This window comes from Dromaius novaehollandiae, chromosome 3, assembly GCF_036370855.1.
Source record: "Dromaius novaehollandiae isolate bDroNov1 chromosome 3, bDroNov1.hap1, whole genome shotgun sequence".
Lineage (NCBI taxonomy): Eukaryota > Metazoa > Chordata > Aves > Casuariiformes > Dromaiidae > Dromaius > Dromaius novaehollandiae.
The window spans coordinates 115,454,338-115,464,961 of NC_088100.1; the positions used below are offsets into that span (position 1 = coordinate 115,454,338).

A 10,624-nucleotide genomic window follows, 5' to 3' on the forward strand; every position below is an offset into this window, starting at 1 on the left:
AGTAATTACTCTTCAGTTAGAGATACGGCATCCTTGGGAATTTCATTACACAATTCCTTATTTTTTGCATATGGTGTGAAAACATCATTTCTCTACTCCTTTATAGCGTATATGTTCACAATGACAAGAAGTGGAAAGCATCACTGACAGTCAGTGTTTCACTCGACTTCTATCAATATAGGCAAGATAGACAATATCCTTACCTGCTAAACATATCTCCGGCTGGCAGGAGAATATGCAAAGCTAATGATGATATCCTTTCTACCAATCTCTCTCCTCCCTAAGTCAATACTGGTTGTAAGGAAAGAATCTCTAGATAGGCAACACCAAATACAGCACATCTTAATCTTGCAAACTTGTTTCGTGTTCTCTTTATTAGATTCCATCCATAGTATTACTCAGCTTGTTCTACCCGTTTCACAAAAAGTGATTATCACAGACAAACAGAAAGGGTGGCAGGAAAGACTCCTTCTCAAGAAGGCTTATTAAAAGTTGCCAGAGAGCTTAAGGCAGTAACCTGAATCACTATCATAAATATGTTCAACTTATAGCATGACAGGCTCATTCTTCTGTTCTTCAAATAGAAGACAGTGAAAGTTTCATTCACTATTTATCATTTAACATACTAAGGTAAGATACTACTTTTGGCAAATCAAATTGACTAAAACAGTATTTATAAGTATTTTAGGAAATTAAACAGCAAGCTTGGGATTGAATTACAGGTATTAGGTATTTATATTACAGATAAATAGCTCTCAGATTACTATTGTTGATAAGCAATCACCTAGTGAATTCAAAACTCTGAACACTAAAACCTAAGGCAAGCTGGCAAGCATTTTATAAAGCCATCATCAGATACTTAGTGGCCTTCCAAAAATACATGCATTCTAACTCCATTCTCCAAACAAGGACAGCAGATTCTCAATTCGGTTCAAGCTCATGCTTCTAATACTTCTACAGTGTTTAGAGCAACACAAAGGAAATAGTGAGACATTTACAAAGGATAGATGAAACATTTCTTCTATTTAAAATACTGAAAGGTTGGGTCATTAGATGATGGAAAGACCCTTCCTTGCTTACTATCTCAGCTTAAAATTTAGCAAAACAAATCACTTGGGTGCTACTTTGTAAAAATCTGAGCTTATTGCAAGCTCCTATTGCTCTTCCTCATAGAGACAAAACATTAAAGAAGGCATGTTAGAGAGAAGGCATTAAAAGAAAAAAAAAGGGGGGGGGGATGACAATTGTGTCCTTTGGTCACGAGTGCTCCTTTTATTTTTTCTATTAACTGCCAAAATGTTTTTGCATTAATTTATCCAGTCAGAAATCTTCCCTTAATTTCATGAACTTCCAAAGTCAGTTGATTTTGTTACATATACATACTTCTAACAACCCTGAGGAATTTTTTTTTGTATTCAAAAAGAAGATTTTGCAGTCATACTATGGTTAATGGTTAACTTATTCCTAGCCTCACCTCAGAAACTACATACAATTTTCACTCACACTCAAAAATCACAGTTTTTCAAATTAAAACTTTGAATGCCATATAAAAGCCCAAAAGACAATTTTCCTTTGTTTTTTGAAAGAAATTTCCATTCAGCAAGGAGATATATTATTGCTTTAAAAAAGCCAGATAAAATAATTTTTAAAATAATTTTAACATCTCAAATTTCACATGAAATCTTTCTGCATTTAGAAAAGCAGTTGTTCTGTAGAAGTTTAGAAGCATTCACTTTTAAATGTGTCCAAAAACGTCTATGAAGCCTATATTTATCTAGCTATCCATAGAAGTATAAAACAGTGCAAAACAAAGTGCCATAGCCAGAAAATAGACCATCATATTACTAATTAGTAAAAATGCCACAAAACAAAAAAGGCTTATCCCCTTTTTGAAAATAAAAAAAAAAAATTATCACATGGTATCTCATCCAATTTTATGAAGCAATGAAGATTGACAATATCTAAATTACTGGAGAACTGTAACACTGTTAGTTGTTTCATAGCGCCTTTACTGATGAAAGATGTGTCATGACAGAGCAGTTCTCGAAACCAGAAAAAAAATTCAGGGAAATGTAACAAGCTATACAAAGATGTTAAACTAAGCATTTCAATTGTACCCAACAGGAAAATACTGAAAGAGAGGTTTCAATAAAGAGGATATTTTTCCCCAAGAACAGGCACTGAAACAAAGTCATAAAGAGCAGGGACACTTTTTAATGTTAAAAAAGTCCCATAAAAACTACTCTGGGAAACCCTGTAGAGCGCTTAATTTATGAAAATGATAAGTCAGCATGAAAGAACTAAACTTTCATGTCACCACCACCATTTATAAAACCACTATTTAAGTCTATCCTAAAAAAAGTCCATACTATTGAAGCTTCCAGGCACTGTATTTGGAAAAAAGCTACCACATACTTAACGTAAGTTCTGAAAGTTAGTACACTTTTATAGGAATGAAAAATGATCAAAAATATTTCCTCTATTTTATCTAACACAAATGAGCATTCATTTTAAACTAATAAGGTTTGCTTTTATGCCTAATTACTCTGGTTAGTATTCTGTGTTGCCATCCAGGTTGACAACTGTACCAGTATGAAACAGGCCATCAGAGAAAAGAAAACATCTCATCAGTTCAGTGCCCCCACAGAAGCGTGATTTCAGCTTTTAAAGGACTCTAGAGACCTAAGAGAGATTGTAAATAACAAATTTAAATGGAATCTTATTTTGGTTAGGTAAGACTAATTTGCACAGAGAATAACTAAGAGACCCGAAGCTACCAAAACCTGGGCTTCATTGATACCACAGCTCCTTAAGAAAATACACATCCCTTTCCCTCATCCCTCCCCTATTATCTTCTTTTCTCTTATTTTTATCCTCCTACATCAATAGGATCTTAGAAGAATAGTTATCAAACTGTTTACAGTTTAATTTATGCTTATTTAAAGCTAACAAAAGAGGAAAAGCTGGAATTGTCCTAAGAAAACATAAAACAAGCATAGTTACTTTGAGAAGATGTATCATCATAGCCTAAGTCAAGGAGTCTGGGACAGGGAATGAAATGACTCAGTAAAGGTTTAATTAAACTATTGACTTTTCATCTGTGAAACAACTGTATGTGCTGTGCTTTATTTCTCCCCTCTCTTACAAGTTTTTTTTTAACTTTTGTTCTTCAGCAGAAGAGAGCGGGAAGACTAAGCAAAGGTTGCTACCAACACGTAGTTTGAAAATTGACAGCCCAGGAACTAATTCTCATTGAAGCACAATTAAAAAAAAGAGGGGGTGGGGGGGCTATTGGCAAGTAATCACAGCAGAATTATATACTGCATTACCTAAATAATTTCATAATGGGGTAGGGGAACACTAGGACAGATTCAACAGAATTAACAGAGCCTTCCTACCCTTCACCAGGGCAAGGAGTGTCACATGCAGAAAAAAGAAAATGAAGAAACATCCAACTATTTCTGAGTCCTTCTAACAAAAGCTTTGTTTTCCTTATTTACAGGAGAGGTTCATATGCTTTGACTCATTTTCTGTGCTGAATAAACATGTCCGTGCAACCATAACTACCAAGGGATTATCTTAAAAAGAGCCACTCCCATATTATCTAGAATTTTTCACTGAAGTTCTAGAAGGAAGATATTTTGGTAACACAACTAGAACCTGCCTTGATGCAGTCCCAGCAATAATACATACATACTAGAAGACAGCCAAGTGTCATGTAATAGCACTACAGAACTGCAAACAAGCCACTAATATGCTACCTAACCCTCTTGGCACTGGTGACAATTTTCACTTGAAACCAATGTTCAATACTAAGTTTCATCAGAAGTCAGGTCACTATATCTGAATGTAACAGATACTTGGGAAAAAGGGTATTTCTTGAGAGGTGACTTTGACCCACCCTGCCATCAGCTGGGTAAAGATACAATTGTCTTCAGGGAAAGCTGCAAGACCTTCTACCTTCTTCACCATCCGCTTTCGTATATAAATTACTTCTGTCACGCTACTAGCCATATTTTTCCATTTGTCCCACCTGTCAGGTCCATCACAGAAAAGTGGCAATGCTTTGAAACCTATCGGATTCCTCCTCGGTATGTTATTGGCTCACAAACACGTAACAGAACAACATACACACTCATGAGATGGGTATACCCAAGAACCATGGCAAGTCCAGTGTTTCATCTTAAAGTATTCCTCTTTAATAAAGACGTGCTTTGGTTTTAGTCATGTCTTTGAGGAGCTGAAAGGGAAACATGAATAGAGTTGCCATATTTCTCATATTTTCGAGTTTATTTTACTGAGGCAGGTGGAAAAAGAAGAAATTTAAGGTCTGTGAGCAGTGACTAAAATCCTTCAGTATAATCTTTCTGCAGGATGGTTTCATAAAACATTTAAAACCTCATCTTGTAAACAATGAATTTTCATGCAGCACATGATCACATAAACAGTAAGATATATACCATTAAAAGGCACACCATGATACAGGTAAGGTATCTTCTGTCTTTTCAAATTCCTCTCTCTAGGCGTTTAGACATATGGTATAATTTTAAGTGCCATATTACAACTTTAAATTAAATGTATTTTATTTTCAATATAAGAAAGTCAAAAGATTGGACCCCAGTGTGAGATTAACAGAATATTGACCAGATCTCTTTACTACTGAGGGTTTTATTTTTCACATACACTTAAGGAACAGGAGGAATTTATAACTCAAGTAGTCATATATTGTCCACTTATGGCTTAGCTCCAGAGCAAAGGTTCAATACAGTTCACAAAGCCTGAACACTGCAGACATGCAGGGAGCATAGCTTGATGTTACACCATAAAAGCACTAGAAGCAGAGGGAGGGGGAGGATTTTTTTTGTTTTTCCCTGTGAATCTGGAGAGTCTCCAAATTCCTGACCATCTTCCTAATTACCTCACATACAAGCCTTCTTGTACCCCACCACCATACTCACTGATCAAAACTACTCTGAGTCCAAACTGTGAAGCTTGAAGTAACTATGGATTGGGTATTTTGAATTTAAATATATTGCTGCTCACTCAAAGGATGGGCAAGATCTGGCCAGTTTGGGAGCATGATACAAATGAGTAACTACCCATTGATTTTTCTAGCACTTGTCCACAAGCTAGTTACCCACACAAATTTCTTCTTGAGATTAGCTAGTTAAACACAGCAGATCACAGAGGAATACTGTGCTTAAGTCAGGGAGATGTTTACTCAAACCTGTAAGAACCACATCCACAAAAAGTTAGTAAGATAATTAGTAAGCTAAGTAAATAAATAAATTAGTAATAATCTAAACTATCAAAGACTCTTCTACCAATTAGTTTCCACTCTCTCACTGAGCACAACTTTTTCACAGGCACCATCTGAGGAGAAACTAGTGTGCTACCTCTTTTCTCATTCATGATCACATGCAGTGCCTTCAGCACAAGCTTTTCCTCACATTGTAGTACTTTCAGACCTTCTTGTATATATTTTCTCCTATCAATGTAATGTCACAAGGAAAATGCTTTTAATCTCGAACTTAATCTTAAGTATCACTAACCGGTCAACACTTCAGACTACCAATGAGGTTCTTCAGGCATAAAATCTTGAAATCTGATACACACTGAACACTGGAAAGAGAGTATCTTTGTTCTTTAAAGGTTAAACTTCTTCCAGAGCAGTAACTCCAGCTCTGCACATTCTTTACAACACTGAAAGAAAGCATACACTCTGGTTCAAACAGAACTACGCAGATGCTGACTGACCAGAGAGCTGCTCCTGAGCAGATCATACAGTGGCCAAGTTTTGCTTCTCTTTCTCTCGATAAGCCACTAACATAGGACCCTCTCCTCCAGCTAGTTATTGATTTCTTACATCTAATAACAAAGAGTCTTAGAGGTTGCTACATATCACTCAAACTTGACTGAACTAGGTCAGCAGATTAAAAAAATTACTAGAACACAAGAAGTACAAATCATAAACATCACTTCTCCTCCTTGTTTCTTAGGGAAATAATCTGAAATGAGCTTACCAAATGTTAGTATTTCTACTGATTCTCCTAAACAGGGACTGTGCACGAGAGTTCTTAAAAGGATCTTTTCCTGCTGCAATTTGCTGACTAACAGTAGAACATGGCTACTAAAGTCCTTGAAAATTGTAGTGCAGAGTTAAAAATATATTAACTGGCTTCAACATTAAGAATAAAAAGACTAGGTTATGGTTTCAACTCTAAGTGTACATTTGAGAAAAAAGTTCAGCCTCACCACAGATAAGGGTATCACAAAATACCAGTAAAATGACCTCCTCTAAAGCTACAAAAAGACCTCTTAATATCAAACTAAGTGATGTTAGTAACAGCAAATTTCTTATGTATTAATCTTTCCAGGAACACTGCAGGAAGTATATTTTTGCACTGTTTTCCCCAAAACATCACAAATACTTTGACACTGACTGACGTGAGTAGGTTTCCAAAACCAGGAACAGCAAAACATACCACTAACTTTTCACTAAATGCTCCTGTAGCTTTGCAAGGACATGCACAGCTACCTTTCAAAATGCTATAGCCAAGAGAGAGTTTAAGGAACATCCCAAAACTGAAAAGGAAGCTTGAACAAAAGCTGAGGAAGCCTACAGTGTATCTTCAAAAATTATTCCAGTTTCCTGTATAAAAGTTTTTATTGTCCCATTTCACATTTGAGTATCCCTCTTATCCATCCTTATACAGGATTTAATATCTACAAATAAAAAAAATCACTTACTGCAAAATCCTATTATTAGCTACAGGCTTTTCAGATGGCAAAAAAACAAGTGTGTTTACACCAGAAGATAGCTTTTATCTAGATCTCATCAATATTGACTCTAATAGAGACTCGGTAGCAAAGGCTTCAGCACAAATTGAACAATAATTTACCAGAAACTTTATTTATGTACTTCATTTGGCAGTCCTCAATTAACATCACATAACTACGTTTTTGCTATTGTTACCCATGCTAGCTATATCAAAGCAAGATTTAGCATGCCTTCCTGTGCCATGATCATGCTTTCATTTCGCTGTACAATCCTACCGAAGAGACAGAAGAGTACTAAGGGAGGATGTGTAGTGATAGGAACATTCAGGTTCTCAATCTAACAACTGCATATGACTTTCACACCATTTCAAGTGAAGTTCAGCAATATGCATGTCCAACAGAGTCTGTATGAGAAATATGCATCCTACCAGATGCACTTCGAATTAGCATTCGTGTATTTGAAAGAGTGTCTTTAGCTGCCTTAATAGTCTAGCAATCCATCCTATTCCATTTGTATTTTTTCCACTTATCTACATACAGAAAAGACTTTATAATAACAAACACCTTAGGATTTCAAACCTCCACTCCTTCCAGAATAACTCCCAATTTTGTTAAGCAGCAGGTTTTCCAAGGTTAAGTAACCAGGAAGTTGTCACATAAATACATAAACAAGCATTACAGATAGAGAAATAAAGGATCTCAAGTCTTTTTCTGCACATGCTAAGACTGTGTTGACTTACAAAGTATAAATAAACACGTTTCCTAACATCCCTAACATAGACCCAAAATAAATATCTCCTCTCACAAAAAACAAACAAAATTCCTACAACAAAACTGTTTGACATTGATATGTTGATCTACTTCCAATGAAAATTCTTAGGTTATCTGACCATAAACAATTAAAATCACCTTCCTATTAACTACAGAGTGAAAACTATTCCCAGAATACATCAGTCACATGTACTTGACCAAGAAATGCAGTAGCTGTTCTTCAAAGAATTCTGCCAAAATGAAAACTACAAGTAGCTAAAAGTTCACGGCTTCGAGGTTTGAACATTCTGCTGTGACTAAATTTCTGGTTACCCTTTCGAGCAATATTAGGGTGTGGTCTTTTATTTTAACATTTAATTTTTTGCTTTAATTTACAAAATCCAAGCACATACCTTGAGTGCATATTTTCTCTTTTAAAGTCTCAATTACTTTATAATTACATGAAGTTTTTATTTACTATTTAACTTCTATGAGGAAGATACTGAGCCAATATACATTGCACTCTGTCCCCCTATATGTTATGAACGCATACGCCCACATACATGCTGTCTTATAAGATACCTGAGCAAGTGCAGCTAAAATAGCACCTGAAAATACAAAAGCAAAAAAGTAGTTTAGGAGATTCTGTTAAGTGATTTGCCCTGTCACATCAACTTTATAATGTCTGCACAAAGAATATACTCAATATTTACAAAGGGACTGGGAAGAAGAGGAGAAATCACCAGATGACATGAGTACTCCAGCAACATCGATGTTCTAGTAACAGCTCTATGAAAAAGTCAGACTATCAAGTACACAATTCTAGGCCACATCTTAAATCAAGGATTTCTTTGAGATAGAAGCTAAAGAGATATAAATATAGCATGCCAATCTTACAGAAGTTTTGATGTTGGGGTATAATCCATTCTACCAGGTCCTTTTGGTGAGAATTTGATATTAGAGAAATAGCTTAAATATTAATTCTACAAAGAAGTTGTCTCCTTTTAGCACAATAAAATTCAATTTAAAAATATATATTTTAAAAAGACAGTAATCCTAACATCTGGTTAGCATACAAACACATCTGGTAGCACGCAAAATGGTTCAACTTCGACTGAAACATGAACAGTTAACCAGAGGGCAGGGCACAGCAAACTACCCACTGCTTAAAGGTTTGTCTCAGACAACAGCACACATCTACCAGTAGTTTTTCTTCAGGAGGAGGAAATAGAAAAAAGTTCCTTCTGGTTCCTACACTGCTTTTGCCCAGCCTCAGTCTGACCTCTTCGTTAATGTGACGGATTAAAAAGTGGGAGGTTTGAGAACTATGAAGAGTTTGGTTCAAAACAGAAGTTGGGGGGGGGGGGGAGGAGACTGTATTTTCTATACTATTAAACTGCTCAGTCACTCTCAAAAAATAGCCCCTCAGCTTACGCACACAGACATCAGACACGGCCTGCGAGCGAGCCCCCCTTGCTCCGAAGGGGTGCTACTACCCCGCTCAGGCACCTGCTGCCACCGCGCTGTTCCCGCGCTTCGCGCTCCGGACGGCCGGGCGCACGGCGGCGCTTCCCCCACACGGGCAGCAGCGCGGCGCTCACCCCCTCCGGAGACCTGGGTGCCTCCGCGAGTGGCGCGCGCAGGAGACAGCGCTCGGGGGAGGCCGGGGGGTCCCCGCGCGCAGACTCTCGCTCCCGCGGCCCCCAGACCTGCGGATTTTAACCCGCTCCTGAGACAGCGGCAGCAGCAGGGGCGGCGGCACCTTCGCCCGCGCGAGCCCGGGCCTGCCCCCCACTCCCGCCTCGGCGGTGCCCCGGAGCCGCCGAGCCCCCCCGTCCCCCGCGCGGCGACTCACCGAGGAGCGCCCTGAGGTGCTTGAGGCGGGTCAGCACGTCCTTCTTAGGGTCCAGCGCTTTCTGCGTGGACTTCTTGACATCCGCGTGGCTCTTTCTGGAGAACATCCCGCGGCGAGGAAGGGGGCGCAGGGACCCGAGGGGGCGGCGGGGGAGGTCAGGCAGGAGGAGACGCCGGGTCAGGGCGATCCCCTGTGGCCAGCGGCGGCGGCCGAAGAGACCCCGCGCGGGGGGTTTTCACGGAGGAGGGGCGGGCAGACACCCGCCCGCTCGCCGGCCGCCCCGCGCCCTGGCCGAGGGAAGAGGAGCTCCTCGGCCGCGCCCGTTGCCCGCGCGCGGAGGAAGGAAGGGGGCAGAGAGCCTCCTCGCGCTGCGAGGGAGGAGACCGGCCGGCTGCGGGGGGCAGGTGCGTGCGGCAGCGGGGGGGGGGGGAAGGCGCGCGGAGAGCCCGGGCCCGGCTCCCGCGAGGGCCGCCCGCGGGGAAAGTCCGTGTGGGGCCGGGCAGGGCGCCCCAGCTGTCCTGCCGCCACAAGGGAGGGTGGAGGGTGGGCGTGTAAATACGGAACCGACCGGCCCCGCCGCCCGGGCGGTTTAACCGCCTCCCTCCCGCGCCGCCGCACTGCACAGCCGCCGGCGGCCCCGCCCGCGCGCCCCCGCTGCCCGCGCGCCGCCTCGGCCGCCGCTCGGGAAAACTACAGCCCCCAGCGTGCAGCGCGCGCGGCGCCTGCCGCGGGGCGAGGCGGAACGACGCCCAGCGTGCTGGGACTCGTAGGCGCTGGGGGGCTGCCTGGGGGCGCGGGGCGGTGGCACCCGCAGGGGCGCTGCCGCTCCCAAGGAGCGCCATGGAGATCGCTGTCTGTCCCTTATAAGGCGCCCGCCCACATCGCTCTGCCCCTGGGACCCCGAAAAGTCTGTGCCCCACAGGCAGGGTGGCATTGAGAGGGCCCACTCTGCCGCAGGGGCACTGCCATCCTAGTGGGGCCCCCTCCATCGCGGGGCTGCCCGCCCCATGACTGGCTTTTGGCTGCCAGCCTAAGGCTCACGACCCTCTAGATTTAAAAAGAGCGGTTGCTGCCCGAGACCAAATGCCTGGTCCCTTACTTCAGAGGCCAAGGGAGCTGGCGATGCCCTCTCGCGCTGGCCTGCCCGGCCTGCTACCAGAGAGGAGCGCTTCCAGCAGGCGCGGCCCAGCACCAGCTCCCCTAATTCCTTGCACAAAATTCCTCTGTATGAGCATCATG

The 10,624-nt window shown here is 41.7% G+C and overlaps 1 protein-coding gene across 4 annotated transcripts in view; it reads right to left on the reverse strand.

Moving 5' to 3' along the window:
• The window catches only part of RALGAPA2 (Ral GTPase activating protein catalytic subunit alpha 2), a 186,496-nt gene extending 176,462 nt beyond the window's left edge, over window positions 1–10,034 (reverse strand). For 3 of the 4 annotated variants that reach the window (XM_026107450.2, XM_064509889.1, XM_064509888.1), the window contains exon 1: window positions 9,386–10,034. In XM_026107450.2, the coding sequence (XP_025963235.2) occupies window positions 9,386–9,491 (106 nt within the window). In that variant the 5' untranslated portion in view covers window positions 9,492–10,034. The remainder of the gene's footprint in view (window positions 1–9,385) is intronic. The other variant, XM_064509890.1, reaches the window with a different exon arrangement.
• Window positions 10,035–10,624: the final 590 nt, after the last annotated feature.